General features: G+C 33.2%; 3 protein-coding genes across 4 annotated transcripts in view; 2 read left to right on the forward strand and 1 right to left on the reverse strand.

Moving 5' to 3' along the window:
* Positions 1-337: 337 nt before the first annotated feature.
* Positions 338-21,561, forward strand: LOC124543499 (Hermansky-Pudlak syndrome 1 protein homolog). Its single transcript, XM_047121722.1, has 12 exons — positions 338-541; positions 886-1,032; positions 3,102-3,214; positions 3,293-3,514; positions 3,586-3,716; positions 4,309-4,444; positions 5,561-5,684; positions 6,091-6,366; positions 7,228-7,386; positions 8,912-9,111; positions 9,901-10,196; positions 21,498-21,561. Exons 1-11 carry the CDS (start codon positions 446-448, stop codon positions 10,076-10,078), a joined length of 1,782 nt encoding a protein of 593 aa, XP_046977678.1. The 5' UTR covers positions 338-445; the 3' UTR covers positions 10,079-10,196; positions 21,498-21,561.
* LOC124543498 (BRCA1-A complex subunit Abraxas 1-like) lies at positions 12,816-15,087 on the reverse strand. The gene is made up of 3 exons (XM_047121721.1): positions 14,831-15,087; positions 13,757-14,752; positions 12,816-13,228 (listed from the first exon to the last, which is right to left on the reverse strand). The coding sequence occupies exons 1-3, from the start codon at positions 14,912-14,914 to the stop codon at positions 13,112-13,114; spliced, it is 1,197 nt and encodes a 398-aa protein (XP_046977677.1). The 5' UTR covers positions 14,915-15,087; the 3' UTR covers positions 12,816-13,111.
* The window catches only part of LOC124543496 (cytosolic purine 5'-nucleotidase), a 57,187-nt gene continuing 49,775 nt past the window's right edge, over positions 15,581-22,992 (forward strand). Inside the window, exons 1-2 of one of the 2 annotated variants that reach the window (XM_047121714.1) lie at positions 15,581-15,771; positions 16,023-16,244. In XM_047121714.1, coding sequence (XP_046977670.1) covers positions 16,048-16,244 — 197 coding nt within the window. In that variant the 5' untranslated portion in view covers positions 15,581-15,771; positions 16,023-16,047. Of the gene's footprint in view, positions 15,772-16,022; positions 16,245-17,701; positions 18,050-22,992 lie in introns of those variants that run through there. The other variant, XM_047121713.1, reaches the window with a different exon arrangement.

Here is a 22,992-nt window from a genome sequence, read left to right on the forward strand (position 1 = left end):
ACGATTTTACCAAATATTTTGAGTGGCAAAATTTATAACTATTGTCAAACAGATGATCAGTCGATAAGGAAGCAAGTTACGTTTGTTACGCAAAAAACAATAAAACAGAAATTAGATATTCACGATTTCACACAAAGTTTTTTGAACAATTATTATTAACAAAATAAAAAGTTCGTTCCAAATTTTAACAAAATCCGATCGAATTCACGTCGATTTTGGGCTACTCTGCATTATCGTCTGAGGCAGCGATTTTGGGCTCCTCCCCACCCTGGGTTCTGGCGACTACCAAACGTAGACGTCTGGCAACCCTGATTGAAACTCGTACTAGGGGTACTGTATACACTGGCAGTCTGGCAGTTGTTTGCCTTTGTGTGTTATGTACTTGTGTTGGTAAAATTAAATTAATAAATATTTTAAGAACTAAAAATCTTTTTAACTAACAGCAATGAAGGCCGTTTTGATTTTTGATACTGTAAACGACTTACTCTTTTCAAAATGGGATGATGATTTTATACTTCGAATGAAATCTTTTAATGGTCAGGTAAGTTAATTAATAGTATTTTCCATTCAATCAAAGCATTAATATTACAACAGGTTTATATTCAAGTTTATAATCAACTACTCAGTAAATTTCTTATAACTTAACACAAACTTTACGTTTAACGTGCACTTTGTTGCAGTATTAATATGTATGTACTAAGACTTAAATACGTTTCCAATACCAGTTTGAAAAGGTCATATCTAAATGTTCTATACATTTCCGCCAAAACACCGTAAATAGTAAAATTGATATTTAATATAATGATAGAAATTGAATGTTTTACACATTATCATTAGGTAACTTAATTATTTTTAAATGGGAAATTGTTTCAATTTTTGTTTTAGGAAAAAGATGTAAACATCTCCGATAGTCATCATGTATCACAATTGCTCTCTCCGATTATTACATCTCAGCGTGTGATGGCAGCTCAATTCAGTAACACATATACTTCTATGCAATGTAAGGATAACACCACAATTGTTTTTGATGAGGTATGTACCAATCAGGTTAAGTAATCTACTTTCAATATAAAAACTTTTTGGATAAGTATATTGTAGAATATTTTATAAAATTTCCTTAACATTCAGCCTCTCATCATTTATTTATAATTTAATATTGGTATTAGAGCTGTGATAGCCCAGTGGTTAGAACGCATGCCTCTTAACCGGTGATGGCGGGTTCAAACCCAGGCAAGCACCACTATATATATGTGCTTAATTTGAGTTTATAATTCATCCCCTGCTCAGTGTCGAAGGAAAACATTGTAAGGAAACCTGCATGAGTCTTAATTTCATCGAAATTCTGCCACATGTGCATGCCACCAACCCACATTGGAACAGTGTGGTAGAATATGTTCCAAACCCTCTCCTTAATGGAAGATGAGGCCTCATCTCAGCAGTGGGAAATGTACAGGCTATTACTTTACTTAACTTTTAGAGGGTAACTCATTTTATTACAAATACCTTAAAGGCATGTCATAATGTGTTGAGATCAAAATAATCTCTGATATTTATTATAAATAAATAATATATTTTTTAATATTTATTGCATCCATTTTTTTGTGTTAATTAAGTTGTTGTTGTTATTTTGGAAGTAAAACTAAAGTGGAGTTAAAGTTAATGTCAAAAAACTTTGACAAGTAAGGCATTTTCCTCAATATAAGATTATATAAAACATAAAAAGGTGTGGGCTTAGAAGTGGGATATATAAAAATTGAATTGTACCTTGTTTTCATATCTAATTAAAATGGTTACTAATAAAGTTTCTTACTGGTCTTTTAATATAAGATACTTTCTGATATATTTTTAATTCATCATAGTAACTTCAGAATAAAAAAATAATATCCTACTTGTAAAGATAGTATTTTTGTACTTTGATTATATTTTGTTAACTGTTGTTAGAATACAGTGGAGCTCTTAAGACATGACATGTTTTGTACATCTTTAATTCTGCTTCCACCAGACCTGCCTACTATATTCCATATAGTATACATTTTTAGTACACTGTAGAATGGGGAGCTTTTTCTTCAGAAGACCCGACTTACGCTCTCATCTTGTTCGATCAAAGCGACAGCGACTACAAGCTGTGATTGATATAAATGGCGGATATGTTCCCTTTTAATTCAATAATTAAGATTTGTTTAAATAATTAAATTTTACCATAATTACCATTTATTTTTACTATTTTATTTACAACCTACTAGCTTCATTTCTACCGTTTTACTAGCATTCCCGACAGAGTTTATGTTTTTGCAGGATAAAAAGTATCCCATATGTTATTGTAATGTATTACAGTACATATTCTATCTGTATGACAAACTTTATCCAAATCCGTTCACTATGTTTTACGTGAAAGACTACCATGCGTTTATAATATAAGTAAGAAGTAACATTACTACTGCACTCTCTTTTATAAGAGATAAGACAATGTCCTAATCTCCGATGTTACACGAGCCTTCACGAAGAACAATGAGGTTTTTTCAATCTTACTGTTTACTAGATGCGACTTCTAATTACATTGCGATACAATATGTCATTATCGATCGGTAAAGCAGATTATCGCTCCGAGAACACGAAAATAGATCTTAAGATGACGAACCTTTTCTTAACCCAACTGTAACTATAGACCTCAGGAATTTTATAACTATCACCCACTGAAAAATCTAATAGATTAACATTCTGGAGACTTACATACAAACAAATATATTATATTACTTCTTCATAATATGAATTAATATTATGATTCATATTATAGATTACAATTAAGACAATCAACAATTATGAGTCGAGATGGAGATGATTGTGGGTTCAAACCCAGGCAAGCACCGCTGATTCATGTGTTTAATTCGTGTTAAGCATCGTGAGGAAACCTGCATGTGACAAATTTCTTACAAATTCTGCCACATGTGTATTCCACCAACCTGCATTGGAACAGCGTGGTGGAATATGTTCCAAACCTTCTCCTCAAAGGAAGAGGAGGCCTTTAGCTCAGCAGTGGTAATTTACAGGCTGTTGTTGTCAATTATCATGTCACATTTTTATTAATAATTAATAAATTCCAGTGGTTAGACCATGTATTCATGATCATCAGCGAAGATGACGTTGATGATTCTCACCAAGAACTTCTCGATTGCAAAACCCTCGTGCAGCACATCTGCGGACAGAACATCAACCTGTAAGTCCTATTACAGAACACATTTCTTTTATTACTTTTTCAAAGACATTATCAAATTTATATTTAATAACTTCACAGTCTACATTCCTCTATATACCAGGATTGGTTATCGGTACTTCTAGAAAGCCGTGGGAAGGGTGACTCGATTCCTGGGGCAAGTGGTGTGATCGGTGAGTCTGGAGCGACAGGAGCGGCTCTTAATGCTTTGAAATCTGTTTCGAAAGATATCAAATGTTCCCCGAATCAGCATTATCATCTGATGTTGTTTGTGGGCGATAAGATGTTAGCACTGTACTCAAGGTAGACTTCTTTCATTATCCTTATCATATAATATCTATATATGTAGTTACAAATAACATATAATATTTTAGCCGTGGTTGTGAAGATCTCATGCCACCAGATGTGATACTCCTGAGTATACAGTGCATAGCAGCCCAGGAATATTGGCAGGAATTAAGGGATGTTAGTGATGGTGATCTTTGTGAAAATGTTCATATACCATGTAAGTATAAAATTGGCCATAATTTGCTAATTAGGATGTGGTCTTCATTTAGTTTTGTAATTGCCTTCTTTCAGATGACATTAACACTAACTGTAAAAACTCTAGGCGTAAAATTGTAAAAGTGCCTCCCTTTTCAGTTTAAATTTCCAAAAAGTCTTTAGGGGAGGGCAACCGGGGCAACTGCCTTGGGGCCTCCACATTAGTGGGGGCCACAGTTTTTAGCAAGTTAACAAATACCGAGATATAGCCAAATTATAATAATGTTATTATTTAATATTTTAAGTTACCGATACAAGTAAATAAATCATAGCTTACTGATTGAAATAAAAAAGTAATTAATTCATGATAATATAATTTAAGGTTAAAAATAAAGGTTGTTCACGCTTCTATTTGTCTAGGGCCCCCACTGCTTTGTGGCCCGGGGGCCTCCAGACCTTCAAATCTGACTCTGGATACCTACGTTATGAAAAAAACCAATTTGTTTAATTTCTACTTTCTAGGTTAAGTAGTTTTGACTGTGCGTTAGTAATCACTCAGAAAAACATTTCTATATTTAATGTATGTACTTTTAATAAAAGACTTTTTGTTCAAGGGTTGTCAGAGGAGAACAGTGCAATAGTGAATCTCTGCGCTGGTTCGACCGGATCTCCTTGTGCCCCGCACTCTCTACATCTCGCTGAAATTGCACCCAGGATTGTATTTGCTGTTCTTGTTGATATGGAGTTGAGGTACTTAATAAGTCACTAAATTTAGCCACAGTGACTCGTGAATTCATAAACAAAAATATACTATATATGAGTGAAATAGTGTAACAATAACAACTAAATTCGGATGTTTGCTTCCACGCAGGATATATTAATCTAAATAATTGTATTAACTAACATGACTTTGTATTTTTTAAATGTTTAAAAAGAGTAACTTCTGAGTTTCTTGCCGGTTCTTCTCGGTGGAATCTACTTTCCGAACCGGTGCTAGCTTCACTTAATTGTTAATTGACAATTAAAAAATGCTTGTAAAAGCCCACTTGAATAAAGTTTATTTTGATTTTGATTTTTTTTTGACGTGCAAAGGATAGTTAATATGTTTTTACCATTAGGTGGTCCATTTACCAGTGTACCAGTACACAGTTGACAAATAAAAATCCATTACATACTTGCGAAAATGTATACGTCCGTAAATAATTGTTTTGGGGTGCTAAATATATGTCATTTTGAGTGGATTTAATTGTCGAAGATAATGATAAATGCAGGGGTACGTCTTTGAAACCTTTATAAGTGATCCTCTTCCTTTCGAAACAATAAGCAATAATTCACAATTTATTTTTCGCATTGTCAAATAGAATGCGAAAAGTAAATTGTGAATTATTGTAATCAGTGTGTATTATAAGTTTAAAAATGGTTATTTACTAACGTACAACTAAAAGTTGAAAATTATACTTCATTTATTCAAAAATCCATCAATAAAAATGCGTTTTTCAAACGTTTGTCACGTGACACAAAACGCTCCTGATTGGCTGGGCTTATGATGAAGTCACTTTCTTGTTAACCTTGCTTTTCTACTATATGTACCACAGATTAAAATACAAGAAAGTGACGTCACCGACCCCATTGCAGCGCCATATTGGCTAAGTAGCGTTTTCGCGCGCTATTTAAATATGGAATTTTGTAATATGATATTTTTCGGCAAGTATGTACTAGAAATAAAAAAAAATCTACTTTTACTGGGTCCCTTAACTTCTACTAAATAATATAAAAAGGATTTTAAAAACCAGTCAAGTAGCCTATTGTCTTCTCCAAGTAGGTGGTGTTGTCAATCCCGCTGATGAAGTAAATAATTATTTTCAGAGACATCGGTATTTCAGTCCACATGTCGAGTCAAATTTTATCAAACTTGCGAAGACTGTTATTGCAGAGAAATTTGGAAGTATTACCAAGTACGCTTGATTCATTGGAAGTTGCATTAAAAAAGGTAAATACAATTCAATGCATATCTATTCGCTACAATAAAATCGTAATGTAATATTGAACCAGACTAGTCAATATTGCCCAAGCATTTATACAAATGAATCATAAGATCCTACGGGAATTCTTTATGGTAGGGTGCAAGCCCTTCGGAGTAGGTACTACCAATTCATCATATATTCTACCGCCAAACAACAGTACTCATTATTGTTGTATTCCAGTTTGAAGGGTGAGTGACCCAGTGTAACTACAGTCACAAGGGATAACATCTTCGTTCCTAACTACTAAAATACTAAAATGCTGATTTTGAATTATGATTTAGACAAATCACCATTTTAACACTTAAAAAATCGGTATACACAAATTTTATTGTTTATTCAACGAATATTCATTTTAGCAAATATCATTTACAGACAACGGATGCTTTGCGTAAAAATAAAGCCAATGCCACACTGTGCGCTCGAGTTTCGAGCCGAATGCTGGAACTGCGCAAGTCTTGCACCACCACGACGCCGCTGACGCCGGAGACGACCGCCATCGCCATGCATACGGCCCTAGAAGCGGTATTGGAACAACTCAAACCGGACATACCGAGTCTGAAGCTGGAACCCTCATTGAAAGAACTGAAGAACCTTCTTTCTCCGTACATCGAATTCCTGCGCGCCAAAGCGATGCGTTACTTCAGCCCGGTATCGTATCCTTTATATAAATATGATTAATTTACTTAATTTGTATTGACTTGTGTCCAATGATATTCTAATAAACAGATGTGTTATATCCATACGAAACAACAGAAAAATGTATGCCGCGCCGGGGACCGTTTATTTTACATTTCGTTACAAGTAAAAAGGATAGCTTGATAAAAACAATAAGTAAAAGGGATAACTAGATGTTTTAATTACGCAAAACGTATTGCTACGTAATTATGATGTATTATAACGTATTACGTAAAACGACTAAAGGCAAACGTCCCAATTACGACGTTTTCTAGTCTTCACTTTTTGCGCGTTAATAACATATCTATTTACTAAAGCATCATTATGTCGTTCTAAAATGTATTTTACTAATGTTATAATACACCTAAAATGTCAATCACATATATTATCTGGCATTTGAGACTAACGCGGGTACTAAATGCAAATCTTCTTAAATCTGTATTTCCAGAGAATACAATAAAAAACTGAAATATCTATTATAATTCTTGGTGGTAGGGCTTTGTGCAAGCCCGTCTGGGTAGGTACCACCCACTCATCAGTTATTCTACCGCCAAATAACAATACTCGGTATTGTTGTGTTCCGGTCTGAAGGGTGAGTGAGCCAGTGTAACTACAGGCACAAGGGACATAACATCTTAGTTCCCAAGGTTGGTTCATTGACGATTTAAGGAATACTTAATATTTCCTACAGCGTCAATGTCTATGGGCGATGGTGACCACTTACCATCAGGTGGCCCATATGCTCGCCCGCCAACCTGTACCATAAAGAAAAAAAAAATCTTTCTAGTTTTCTCTTATAATGGAATAGCTTTAATCTATACAATCAATATGCAGCATGCAGTGAGTGGGGAGACGGTCCCGGGCGGTTCTCTGACGCACAAGTACGTGGAGGAGTTCCCCGGCCTCGTGCACTTCGTGTACGCGGACCGACTCGCCGCTCGCTGCCTCGCGCCAGACATGGCCGACTGCGTCGACATGCTCACCCCACACACGGTGAGACAACACATGCCAATCACCCCCCACACGGTGAGACAACACATGCCAATCACCCCCCACACGGTGAGCCAACACATGCCAATCACCCCCCACACGGTGAGACAACACATGCCAATCACCCCCCACACGGTGAGCCAACACATGCCAATCACCCCCCACACGGTGAGACAACACATGCCAATCACCCCCCACACGGTGAGACAACACATGCCAATCACCCCCCACACGGTGAGCCAACACATGCCAATCACCCCCCACACGGTGAGACAACACATGCCAATCACCCCCCACACGGTGAGCCAACACATGCCAATCACCCCCCCCCCCCACACGGTGAGACAACACATGCCAATCACCCCCCACACGGTGAGACAACACATGCCAATCACCCCCCACACGGTGAGCCAACACATGCCAATCACCCCCCCCACACGGTGAGACAACACATGCCAATCACCCCCCACACGGTGAGACAACACATGCCAATCACCCCCCACACGGAGAGACAACACATGCCAATACAACTTGCGAGATGCTGATAGCGGGATCAAACTGAGGGAACTTTGTTAAACGCATTGTCCGAGCACGTCAATAAGTGACAGATAATCGACAAACAACACGGTTAACAAGTTAGTTAGTTAGTTACAATAAGTTAACAAAAAAATATTCCAACGGAGAGTTACAGACGTCAATCCGTCAGGTCGTAATAAAATTGCTACATTGTAATGTTTTTTCAATGTATTTTAGTACGATGACGAAATTACGAAAAATGCACTAATAAATTTAGATAATGCAAGAAAGCGAAAGCTTTCAAATACATAATAGTTCGACAGCAATAGGCTATTTGACTGGTCTTTAAAATCCATTTTATATTATTTAGTATAGGTTAAGGAACCCAGTAAAAGTTCATTTTTTTATTTCTAGTACATGTTTGCCGAAAAATATCATATTAAAAATTCCATATTTAAATAACGCGCGAAAACGCTACTTGGACAATATGGCGCTGTAATGGGGTCGGTGAGGTCACTTTGCTGTATTTTAATCTGTGGTACATATAGTAGAAAAGCAAGGGTTACAAGAAAGTGACTTCATCATAAGCCCGGCCAATCAGGAGCGTTCCGTGTCACGTGACAAACGTTTGAAAAAAATGCATTTTTATTTATTGATTTTTGAAAAAATTAAGTATTATTTTCAAGTTTCGTTACTAAATAACCATTTTTAAACTCATAATACACACTGATTACAATAATTCATAATTTATTTTTCGTGTTGTCAAATAGCCTATTGTAGTAGTATCGATAAGGTCGTCAACGTTTACGCACTATAATATCGATAGCCTATCGATAATGTCGACAACATTGACCGTAACTTCGTCACCGGGCGGCAGGTGCGCGCCAGATATTGCAAGAATTAGAAACCATTCATTCATTGTAAGCGTTGAAATATCGATAATATCGATAACATTGACCGTAACTATCGATAATATCGACAACATTGACCGTACTTCGCCACCGGGCGCCAGGTGCGCGCCATGGTGTCGCACGGTACGCGCGCGCTGCGCGAGGGCTACGGCGCGGCGGTGTGGCGCTGCGGCGCGCTGCACGTGTGCGCCGTGCGCTGGTTCGAGCGGCGCGGCGCCGCGCTGCGCCCCGCCGCGCCGCCGCACCCCGCCGCCGTGCGCGCGCTGCCGCCGCCCGCCGACATCCGCGGAACCTTCTACAGGTACCCATCCGACATCCGACATCTCTTCATACCATATCATATTTGTAGTGTTATTTGTATTTAGTGTTGTGTTTTGTTTGACGTAACCAAATCATAAATTTTTCAAATCGTTTTTAATTGAAGGCGCAACACTATAGTTTGTTCGCGTTAAGAATACCCTTTACTCCGCCCCCTGACCAATCAAATCTTTTTTAACAGCAGGGTGAAGGTGTATGCATATTTGTGTTAAAATTCCAACAAATTATATTTGTTTTAAAGACTAAGTGTAATGAATTTAAAAAATACACATTAAAATAAAAAATCGAATCGGGGTGTTTAATCAACAAAATTCTTAACACTAGGTATATACAATCGTTTGCGAATCTTGCCATCGCGATGTAGAAATTTACATATTTTGACATAACGTCATGTAGTAGTTATAGGTTACATTAATTATTACGTGTACAGCTTGAATAAATTAAATATAAATATATAAATAAACAAAATTTGAATTATAAAAAAAAATATCAGTTAATAATTAATTAAATGTGAACTTGACTTTGTAATTTGAAAAGATTTGATTGGTCAAAGGGGGCGGAGTCAGGCCGGTAAACAATGACAACTCACTGCATTCTTAACGCGAACAGACTATAGCATAGTATCAAACAAAAAGTCGTGTTCCTTAGAGTAAAAACTTTCTATCCAATAATATGTGCCACCTCATTAAAACTATATAGAAAAACTAGTATTTTTCTGAATTACTAACTTTGTGCGATTTAAATACTCGTGTACATAAAAAATAATTTCCAGGCAATTGGCAGAATTAGCGTTCCCGAATGACAGCCAGGGGGTGAGCGTTAAGGAGCTGATATGCATCCACCTGGGTCTGCTGCCGGCCTCCACTGCCGTGCAGCAAGCGCGCCGACTGGCGCACTCCGTCTACGAGATGACCGGGGAAAACATGACATTTGCTTCTGATTTGCTATAAATTTTTAATAATGGCAACATTTTCTCCCAGAAGCCCGAATTAAAAAAAGAAGTGTTGACGAATACAATTTTTCTTTGTAGTCGTATGTGATAATTTACTAAACAGTATATATTATAATTTAAGGATAGTAAAATAGTTGAGACGTTATTTGTCCGTATTTCCAACTTTACAAATACATGAAAAAGAAAGTTTTTTGTTCTATTTTTAAGTATCGAGTTATGAATATAATTTAATCTAGTATTTTATTATAACAAATATGTGCGATCTTATGTCGTAATCAATAAAACTAGCCAGTACTTTCATTGGATGATCTATCGTATCGTTAAAACCGAAATAAATATCGTTTTGAGTTTTACGGTTTACATAAAGCCTCTTTCTATATAATGACTATAATCAAAGAGATTTCAGGTCTTTTTTTTAAATTAATTATCGTTATGCTCAGAGGCGAAGAAAAATAATTGACAATTGAGAACCTACTTGTATCGAAATATATTCTGCCACATTTGTATACATCAACCCGCTCTAAAGTAACATAATAAAATAAGCTCATTCTTAATAGCTGAGATGGTTTGTTCCCAGCTCTAAGCTTCAATATTTACTTAAAAAAAAACTTATTACAAAAATATAACTTTTGCAGTACCTAATTTTAATTCTAGTCAGTAAATATGGTATAGAAAAATTGCATTCCATCAGAAAATGTTTTTATAATCTGTATCTAATTATAAACATAATTTAATACTATTTTTAAATATAGTACCATTCCATAAGTTAATGAATTAAATAGTGTATAAATAAATGTTGTTTTATTTAATATTTCATTATATTTTACAGTGGCTGGATGTTATTAAACATAATTCCAACTGAAGAAAATTGTCGATGACTTATTGGACTCCAAAATACACTGTGTATTTTGGAGTCCTCAACCGCTTCAAAACCTTTGTTTAAAGTTTTCTATCTGAATACTTATCTAATCCAAATAGCTGGATGATTTTTTTTTGTTTGAAGTTATGACAAAAATAAAGCATTTCAATAAAACAATTACAATTACATGATGATATTTATTACAAAAATACTCTTCTAAGAGACATATTTTAAACAATTAACTAATAACCACAAATCGGAGTAATTTTTATTTAAACTAGCTTATTGTTATTTACATCACGACCCTTCACAATCAGCATATTTTATACACATTACAATAAAAATTAAGTAGTTTTCAATGTCGTAGATTAGTTTATGTAAAGAAAATAGTATAGTACGACACAACTTAGATGTAGCATCGGAAAATTCAATAAAACCGATTGCTGCCAATTTACACAACCAATAGAAATAGCTCCCTATCGCGCCTTTCGACGCTATTCGTCGCTGTAGATTCTCGCCGCAGTTCAACCCGTGAAAGCAAGTGAATGTAAAATCGACGTGTCAAATTGACGAATATATTAGGTCATATGATATTACAAGTTACTACATTTCTATAAAGATCATATTCACTAACTTTATCACTATGGAATTAGAGAATGTGCGCTTGACCTTCTGACTTCTTATCTTAACAATAGAATTCAGAGGGTTGACGTTAAAGGAAATAGGTCTCCTGGGGTCTCAGTTGGTATGGGGGTTCCTCAAGGATCAATTCTTGGACTTTTTCTGTTTCTCACATATATAAATGACTTGCCCTCTCTTGTTGGGAACAAACATGATATAGTATTGTTTGCTGATGATACCTCCTTAGTTTTTAAAATTAATAGAAAACAGGTACAGTACGACGACGTAAACAATGCTATAGCTGATATAGTACATTGGTTTAGCGTAAACAATCTTAGGCTTAATAATAATAAAACAAAAATTGTGAAATTTAGTACACCAAATGTACATAATGTAAAAGCCGATGTACTCATTAACGGGGAATCTATGGATCCAATTGATTCTGCTGAGTTTCTTGGCCTTACTGTTGATGCCAAGTTGCAATGGGGCCCCCATATTAGCGGATTGGCGAGTAGACTGAGTTCTGCGGCATTCGCGGTCAAAAAGATTAGATTATGTACCGATGTTGATACGGCTCGCTTAGTATATTTCAGTTACTTTCACAGTATAATGTCATACGGTATTATGCTGTGGGGCAACGCAGCCGCTATCCATACTATATTTGTGCTACAGAAGAGGGCTATTCGCGCAATCTATAACTTAGGAGCTAAAGAATCGTTAAGGAATAAATTTAGAGAAATCAAGATATTGACTGTTGCTTCTCAATATATATTCTGCAATGTTATGTATGTACGAAAATATATTAATGATTTCATGAGAAAATGTGATACTCATAGCATTGGTACAAGGAACAAACACAAACTTGTTACTCCTGTTACTCGACTAGATAAGAGTCAGTAACTCCTTTGTGGGGCAATGTATACGGTTTTACAACAGGATCCCAGAAAGCGTTCAAAATGCCTCTGTTGCTAAATTTAAGAAAATTATTAAGGAACGCTTGTGTGCAAAAGGTTACTATACAATTAATGAGTTTATGATCGATAGCACACCTTGGGAATGAAACGATCGCCTCCTGGCTATTTCATCTCCGGTTCTTCTCAGGTCAGGGTATTTTCTTTTCCGAACCGGTGGTAGTGTTTCAATTGACCATCAATAAGAAAGTGTAATGCTTCCATATTGAATAAAGTTATTTGAATTTGAATTGAATTTAACGAAATAATATTGTCAATTTGGGATAGAATACTTAATTCGGCCATGATCGGTTTTACCAATTTTACCGATTCTATATCTAAGTTGTGTCATACTATAAGTATATATCTTGGATTCTGAAATATTAGATGACATTTAGTGATTAAGCACATAGTAAATAGAAAACATATATTAAATACTTAATAAAATGTTTACACATTTTAAAACAATTAACTGTACAGCAACTCTTAGAAATATTTAAAAACATGTTGATTTAAGATAATGTTAGTGATTGGTCAATAACAAAAACTGATATTAAAAACATTTATGGTAACTTTATAATTACTCAAAGTTAAGGCACTCCTAATACTCGGGCGAGCTACCACCGACACTGAGATTGTCACTGATAAGGATGGGTTTTTGATTATGTTTGTCTTCAACGTCAAAACTTATTAAATCTTCATCATAGTTTTTGGTTTTCTGGAAACAACAAAATGAATGTACATACATTTATGAAGTTGTCTTAAATTTTCGCGATTATTACACATTTAAATAAAACTACTTATATTTTCATTTACATGTGTAAATAATATTTCTTTTAGTACACATGTAAATAATATTTCTTTTGTTCTTCAAATAGACAAATGCCACCTTAGTCTACCCGTGACCACAAACGCTGTAAAGTGCTCGAAACATCAGGATGTTAAAAATAGTTAATACATATATAGTTTTATTTAAATTTATGAAGTTTATTCTTTTAAAAAGCTTAGATAACTATTTTTAAATTAAATTGTAATTTTAAATTACGACAAAAGAATACAATAGATAAAAATATACCTCTTTTAATGCATGTAAATAAATATATTTTTTACAAAAAGGCTGTACTTAAAGGCTGTACTGACAGAAGTTGTTGGTATTTAATAAAGAAATACATTTAAGTGGGGCTTACACAATTATTACTATAATTGTGCAAGCCCAATATTAATGTATATGTATAGTAATACTTACATTCTCTTTTGGAGTACTTGCACTAGTAGAAGCCGACTCTGTACTTTTCCTGAGCACAGCTGCATAATTTAATGTTTGCGATTTCGTTGAACTTGAAGGTGTTAACTCGGGGCTACTGCCTATACTCTTAATTTCAGCTTGTTGATCGGAATTCATACTATCTGATGAAATCGTACTTTTCCTATTTAAAATAACATTTGGAATGCTGAGAATGTCAACAGTTGCTGGTGTCTTTAAAGCCTCAATACAAGCTTGGGCCATCTCAACATCTCTGTTCACAAATTTTTCATCCAGTATTTTATTGTATGCACCTTCTAGGTCGACTACTTGTTTATCAGCTAAAATATCACTCATTTGTTTTATTTCCGCCTCAAGCTCTCTGATGGTGCATTCGTTTTTAGCAGCAATTTTGGCTTCTTTAATAAGTCTCACATCAATCGCCTCTTGAATTAACAATATTGCATTACTACTCTGAACATTACTATCTTTGACAATTTTATGGAATATGCAATGTGGCGACACTTTACTAGGTTTTTTATATCCTGCCAGTTTTTCACCTAAATTTGCCGTAACATCTTCAACATGTTCATACATGTCGAAACAGTTAATTTTACCGAATCGATATATAAGTGTATGTGTTGAATTAATTGATGATGTTTTAATTGATAAATTGCAAGAAACAAATGTTTTTCGTCCGTGATACTTTTCAAAGTATTTCTGCAATCCTTTCGATATTAACTTATCCCGGAAAGTAGGTTTGATGCTACTATTTTTTCTGTATTTGTACCATCCCACAACTTCGGTCGCTACATTGGACAGTAGTTCAGAGAGCACATCTTCTTTTATTGTTCCGGTTGGTAAATAAAATAAAGATACCGAAGGTAAAGGTAGAACAGTTCTTATCACTATTTGAGTGTCCAGTCTGGCATTATCGTTTTGAGAGTCAGATATATGGTTAGTAATTTGAGAAGTCACATCACCTATGAGGAAGCCCTCCTGCAAGAATTTATAACGCTGATTAAATAATTGTTATAAACAGAAAATAGTTAATTCATTTTAAATTAATGAACTTACCTGACTATTCACGGAATTCATACATTCGTATAGTAAAAACGAGAGAGCGGTGCCATTAAGCGACACCTTTTCCGTGTAAGCCATCTGATATTAAAATATGCTCATTTATTTTTAATTAACAAAATTTTAACATAATTCTATGAGTATTGTAATTCTGAATTTTGGAGTCGCCAGTTTATACTTATTAGTTATTACTTAATGACATTAGCGAAAACAGATACCTATCTAAAATTATTATAAAATGAAAGGAACGAACAGATTGCCGTATGTAAATATACACAGATTAACAAATTTTAGCGGTTTCATTGAAATTGTTTTGAAACCTATTGGTGTGGTAATTACATTCTATATGAAAACGAATTTTTAACGTTTATTTATACATTCTGACAGACACAAAAAAAAAAGAAATTAAGAACAATTAGTCGAATTTAATAAGTATTAGTAGAATAGAATGGAAATAATTGTATAATTTTAAAGAATTTTTAATATATTTCTGTCCTTTGGAATAAAAATAATGTTCATTAACAGAAAAGAATCTTGAAGGCAATTTTATTTGCTAACTAATTTATTTTCATGATTACTCTGAAAATAATATAACTTAAAATCGAAAATACCTAATTTATATATTTTTGGTGAGCCAACAACCACACACAAGTGTAATTTAATTGCCCACCCTTAAGTGTATTATTATGATACTATCGTATATATCGTCTATGATTGTCTATGCTATGCGACGTCCGATCCTGAAAATTTCAGTATTTTGGTAGTATCATGGTTGTTTCGTCATGCGAATTTAACAATAGAATTTGATTGAATATAACAGTTAAATAATAAATATAATATATACAATTATACAAGTGGGATTGTAGTATTAGTGGCGGCAAACCGCTTTTTTTTATTTATTGAGATGTAATTACAATTTATTGGATATAAATATTACAGTAAGTGCTATTTTAATATTATATTATCGTTTATTATTCTTATAAATTTTAAATGAAAATAAGTATTTATTGAGAATATATCCAGATTTCAGACATAATATATCTCTGAATATTTATCGAGAAATTAATATTGTTATTCTTATAGTATTTATATTATTAAATAGAAATGACGTTTGTAACAGTGTACACATTCTAAGATAAGGCGAAGTTATTATAATTTATCATTTTAATATGATTTTAATTTGTTACAGCTCACGGTTATCACAATAAAGTTGTATGTTGTGGAGTATAGGTCTCAATGTGAGGAGGTTTAAAAATCAAGATTTTTTTACATTTATTATCAAAAGAAACAAGTTTTATATTCGTAACAAAACATCTATTTTGCTCAATATGGATAGTTGTAAAAATAAGGAATGCTTAACTAATCAAGATAAATTATTATCAAAGAAATATTACCGACGAGCTGAACATAGGTAAGAAATTTGCATATTTACTAATGTAATCACATCGTCAAACATTGCCAGTTCATCTTTACATAATAATCATATCTTTCTCTTATAAAAAGTGTGTTTCGAGAATTTCTATAACCAATATTATATATACTTCCTTAGATGTACTCATTCTTGATTTAGGGCTTATTAATCTTTATAGATGTTATAAATAACTTATAGATTAGTTTAAAGAATTATATGGTTTTATTACTTATAATAAAAAGCTAATATTAAAATCAAACAGTCCATTTATTAAAAAAAGTCATTTTAAAAGGTAGATAAAATAATAAGACACCTTTTTAAATCCAATTTACTTGTGTACCATGTAATTTCCAGAATTAATTTTTTTTTCTGAAATCAAAATTAATCGCCGAACACAACAAGAAAAGTTTTCATGAACTATTTTGATGTTTGCTCTTTGACTAAAATAATATAGCTCTTTGAAAAAAATATGAAATTAAAAAAAATTTAATACTATTATTTAAAATTATATACATTTATATGTTTTAGAAAAACATATCATATTTAAATTATGTTTGTGTATGGGAGGATTTGTAAGTCTGGAATTAACAGTGAGACTTTATCATTTAATTAAATATGTTCGAAGATCATGTAAAGTATTTGTTATGACTTTATAAATGCACTTTACAGCTATATTTTATTTACAATACTAAATACAGGTTACTGACTTTTGGTTAGTATATATAAATATTGTCTAAAACACTTGATGTTTAGATGATTGCTATCTCCTTTTGTGTAAAAATGAGGGCTGATTTTTACTGAATCTGCCATATAGGCCAAGGTTGAGCATTTCTGATACCTGACGTTTTACAAATATAGGGGCAAAAACATTGCACGTAATGAAAGACATCATTTTTCACATGTCATAGAGAATAGATTAATTAATGGATAGATATATTTTTTTTTGTAAAATGACAAATGTTGCATACGCATTATCATAAGTACCATACAATATCCAATTTACCGGAGATTAATGATTTTATTTAGCGTGAAAATATTCACAGTCATTATTTTTATATATTGTATATTATAGTTCCATGGTATTTTGGTAAACGAAATATGTAAATCTTGGAATAGTAAATCCACTTTCACACTATCGGAATTATAATGGCCTGTCACACTGAACATTTCATAGATCTCTGCATTGCAGTACTATTTACAAGCGATACTATACGTCGCTGTTAAATAGTTCTTAAACGTATGTCGAAACAGAGATTTGACTATAGGAACAGAAATGTAATATCTCAAAACAAGCTACGTCTCGTTTTGTATGTTAATTCGTAATTTAAATTATAATACGTATTGTAATTTTAACTGACCGCCGATAATGATTATTAAAAACATTTACATCAGATTCGAACTGTGACCCGTCAAAATGTTATCGTTTAGGATAAATAACAATTTACTTGTTTGGTGAATTGTTCCACAGTAACCGTTGAACGTTAACGGCGTTCGGTCGATTTCGTATTGAGCATCGTTATTTCGTATATTGTTATTAAAATGCCGGATGCATTTGAAATAGCATATCCCCTGTCGCCGTCGCTGAGCCCGCAAGATATACGCGCGCGCTCCAATTCGTCGACGAAACGTAAACCGGTGACGTTCCTCGCCGGCGATGTAGCCGTTGAAATACCTGATAAATCAGTTGTTGGTATCGACAAGCCCTTGATGAGAAGTGACCGGACTGAAGCGGAGTTGGACACGTTCGCTGAATCTCTCACAACAATACAGAGTACGTGGTTCGATAAAAGGGAACTACAGCATAGGTGTGTATTATATCTCAGTCGGTACCATTGGAACTCTTTGGCAGGGCTTAGTTTTTTTTTTTTTAATGTCAAAATGTTTATTTTAAATATATTTTGCAAGAAAAGTTAACTGCCAGATATCTTCACGTATGGAAACTGCTTTATAACCCCCAAAGCGACTCTCCCCTCTCTTTCTGTTATACAGATAGTGTTATAAAAAACTGTTTATTTTATTTAGACAAAATTATTAATAACAATTTTCTTTTTGCTAATTTGTTTCATTGCGTCTGTTATTTTATTAATATGAAGGGACACATAAAAGCGTACATACAGAGCGACATAGTTTTTCTTGTCTTTCCTGAAGTGTACTAAAGTGGAGCGTAAAATATTCCACCAACGTCACGTTGAAATATCATTTAGTGTTTTCGAATGAAGATATCCGATAATATACTATATATATTTTTTATTATTAATAATAGAAAATAAAGTTAAAGTTCTCATACAGCAATATTAATATATACCCTATTTCCGATGTCAACAATCACGAATAGCCCAACGGTTATAATAAATGAACACTATTATCGTAGTAGGATATTATTATAATAATATAAGATTATTATTATTTCCTAATACTGAATACAAATAGCATTACCAAACGTCTGTGATGAACGGGTATCGAGCCATTAGCTTATGTGACTGAGCCATTGTTAAACTAGCCATGAAAATAGATAAGCTAATCCATGGTAAGTGGCTGTGAGGCTATACTCGGTCAATATGCATGAGTATTGAAGCAGGCGATAGGCAAAGATTAAACACGCTGTTTAAAATTATGCATATTTTTTGGTATTATTATGACGATGATTATTGATGATGTTTACAAGAACGTTTATGATGATAATTATGATGACCCTAACGATTATGACGATTATGACGATACATTCCTGACCGACTGAAGAGAGATCAGCGAATGGAATAAGATAGTGTAATGTGCATATGTGTGTGTAATGAGCCGAGATGGCCCAGTGGTTAGAACGCGATGATCGCGGGTTCAAATCAAGGCAAGCTTCACTGAATATTGAAGGCAAACGTCGTAAGAAAACCTGCATGTGTCTGATTTCATAGAAATTCTGCCACGTGTGTATTCCACCAACTCGCATTGGAACAGCGTGGTGGAATATGTTCCAAACCGTCTCCTCAAAGGAACGTTAGAAGTTTATATGATGTTATTGTTGTTGTTGTTGTTGTTGTTGTTTTTGTGTATGTAATGCGCCTTTTATTGCATTACTCTAATAATCTGAGGAATAGTAATCCAACACGACCCGAGTGAGTTGAGTCGATTTTACGTGCTTACTGAGGCATGGGAATGTAAACACTGTCAACTCTGACAATCTGAACATCTAAAATTTTAAGGGCATATGGAAATTTCTTGTCTGATAAATTCAATAACATTTTACGGGCCCATCATGTGTTGTTTTAAATTCAATAGACAGTGGCATAGCAAGTCGAATTGAGTTTGGGATAAAATTTCGTTGAGAAAACATTGAGTCTCTGTTTGAAATTTATTCTAAATTATTTAATAAAAAAAATACAGTTTCTTAAACGTTGGTTGGTTCAAGCAAACACCTCATAACAAGTAACGTTTTTTTACAATTTGTCTCTAAAAGTTGTTCCACCTTTAATGTGTTAGGAATGTATCATCACAGAGCTCTTAATGCACCAAACTTCTACCCTATGACAGTTACTCAACGGACTCCAGATATACAATCCTATGTCAAAAGTTAAAGTCAAAAACCTTTATTCAAATTAGAAGTGTACAGTACACTTTCTCATTGATAGTCAAAAATTTACCACCGGTTCGGAACTTAACACCTCAGACTTGAGAAAAACCGGCGAAAGAAACACAGCGGGATCTATTTTTATTTGTCTTCTATTTTTTTTTAATGTCATGTTACAATATACAATAACAAAATATTAATTAAGCCATTAAATAAACAAAGAGGGTCAAAAGCTTTTTGGTAACAAAATTAAAATTCAGTTGGCCAGTTTTAAATAAATAACAATCCATCTTATATTTGCAATAACAACGACAATGATTCTTTAAATATTTTTGTGTTTATTGTGATTGTATACGACATATACTATTATTATCATAATTTTATTTATATTTTAAAACGTAGATATGGCTATACAGCAATACATAGCATAACAACATGCTGAGATATTGACGTAGTTGGTGCTGTAGATAATAATCCAACATTGTTGATACAGGTTTAATCGCAATTATCATTTTTGTATTGAATATTACAATTATAATAACACGTACGTTTTTAAAACATTAATGATCTCCTTTTGTTTTTTTTTAGCACCTTTTATGTCATATAGGCAGATGAATTGATAAATGGGCTACCTGATAGTAAAAGGTCACCACTGACTTTGGCACTGTAAGGAATATTAACCCTTCCTTATATGCCAATGTCTCACTAATCATTGGAAACTAAGATATTACGTCCTGTATTTAGTAAGATATGTGCCTGTAGATATACTGGCTATAAATAAAGACAAGATGTTAGTCATTTTCTATGCCTCTCTCTCAATCTAGGTCTATCAATTTTGTTACTATGCAATTGTTAATTCGAAGATCCAGGGCTAATGGTATTATGTACACCATTATAGATTTAAACAATTACATCTTAGCGATTTTTATCCCTTGGCATAATTTTATCAGATTTACCTCTTTATAATAAAACACAGTATGTTTTATAATAAAAAGTATTCGAAGTGAATAAAGAGGGAAATAAATATTGATCTACTATTGATAACACAATAGGTCGAGTGCTCGTGCATTTAACGATATACGACTTAACTGTACGACTGTTAATATAAAATCATGATTGACAGTTTTACTCTATGGTAGGTTAATATCACCATGATAGATAAACAAAAGTTTGTGATAAGTCAGGGTACCCCTTGGGTAGAATTATTGATAATTTGAATTGACGTTACGTTTAATTTTTTAATAATTTGATAATACAGTCGTAGTGATGCTAATTTATCCCCTTCGCCCATAGATACTAAATCTGCAAATTTAAACAATTCTTCATGAAATAATGAGGTTCTTACACGATGCCCTGCGAATCATTACTGATCGTCATCCAATCGTCCAATTCCTATATTTGATTTTTAGGGGTTATGACTGGGGATGAAAATCCTATGTCTACGTTAAAACTTAAAATTAAACTATCATTATGTCACAGTTGCGGAGATAGTTTGGATCCCAAGGCTTTTTAGACACATAAAAAAAACTGAATCATAAATCAACTGTTTCATCCACAAATATAATTGAATCGTAAAATAATAATATCTTAAATGGCTTGCGTCAAAAAGAAAAATTAAATGTAAGTTTGAATACAGATTAAACTTAGATGCCTTTATGGACTTTAAAATATTCAAAATCTACTTACTTAATCTCTTAACACGTTCACTGCCACCTAAATTTTTCCTATGCTCATAGCGATGCCGCCATACATAATGCCGCGAACACGCTAAGCGTGTCCCCGGCATCGCTAGATAAATTGTATGGACAAGCGTAGCGTGTCCACTGGCACAGGAACAAAAAAATGATAATTTTTTTGTTAAAACGGTCTTTGTTAGTTAATATTTCTTGTATTATGCAATAATTAAGGTGTTTAGAATGTTGTCAGTGTTTTATCCTGGAATTATGACAAAAAACCGCTTTTATGGTAAGTAAACATCATAATGTAATCAGTGGCTGTAAAACTTTTTAATAAATTCCCACATGTCATATTTATATTGGTGTCGAATTTGATATATACTTTTTATCGCGTTATGATTTAGTTCGTATTTCAATAAAAAAATTGTTCATGATATATACTGTTACCTGTTATCTACTGTTGTATCCCTGCAAAGGACGCGGGTCAGTTTGAAAGTAGCAAGGTATAATTAAATAAAATAAAATAGAACTTTCAATACAAATTAAAACAGAGTTTAAATTTCGCTTCATAAAGTGTCCATAAAAATCCACCTTCTTTTTTTGTTTTCTCAAATACATACTTATTAATTTCTAAAATCAATTTTTATATCACTTGTTTCGTTCACTTTCTTATTAGTTGCTAGAAAAGTTCAAAGGTCATAGGATATCGATTCGGTGCACATGTCTTGATATAATAATAAAGAACAATTAAATAAGTAATAATTAATAAACAAATAATTAAAAAATAATCAATAGCTTCTTGTAAGCTAAACTCGTTTTATTGTTTCATTACTTCAATTCTTGTAACACGAATTTGAAGTTGACATGAGTTTACATTTTTAAGGTAAATCAGCCTTATTTAGTGTTTAATTTTATATATTTGGTGTATGTATGTGGTAGTTAATGATTAATCGAACTAACATATAGGTACTTGTAATACATAATCAGTATCAACATAACACAAAGTAAGACAATTTAGTATAAACTTTGTCATTAAATAGGAATGGCAGAATTACGGCTTATATAGTTTTCAACCGACTTCCAAAAGGAGGAGGTTATCAATTCGATTCAATAACTATAACTACATTATATAATCGTAAATCGACTTTTAAGTAGTCTAATATTTTTCATTTCATTTAACTTAGGAAGACTCTAAAAAATATGTTGAATACGCAATTATTTTTATTACTTTTTCGTGCATATTAATTTGTTTTAAAATAGTGTTTTGTTTGAAGTCGGTTTTTCTTTTTGTTAAAATTTTTATTTATACTACAAAGGTGTATACATTTTTATAATAATAGATATTTGTACAAAAAAAAATGTAACAAAGTTCCGCAAATTTGAGAAAACAATAACAAAATTAGTTCAATTTTCAACAAATTGGTAATAAGCCATAAATAAAATGTGGTTTGTTGAAAAAACAGTTTGACAATCTATGATTATCCTTAATAAGTGAACAAGCCTGGCGTGTCGC

The sequence above is a fragment of the Vanessa cardui genome, chromosome 3 (genome assembly GCF_905220365.1).
Source record: "Vanessa cardui chromosome 3, ilVanCard2.1, whole genome shotgun sequence".
Classification (NCBI taxonomy): domain Eukaryota; kingdom Metazoa; phylum Arthropoda; class Insecta; order Lepidoptera; family Nymphalidae; genus Vanessa; species Vanessa cardui.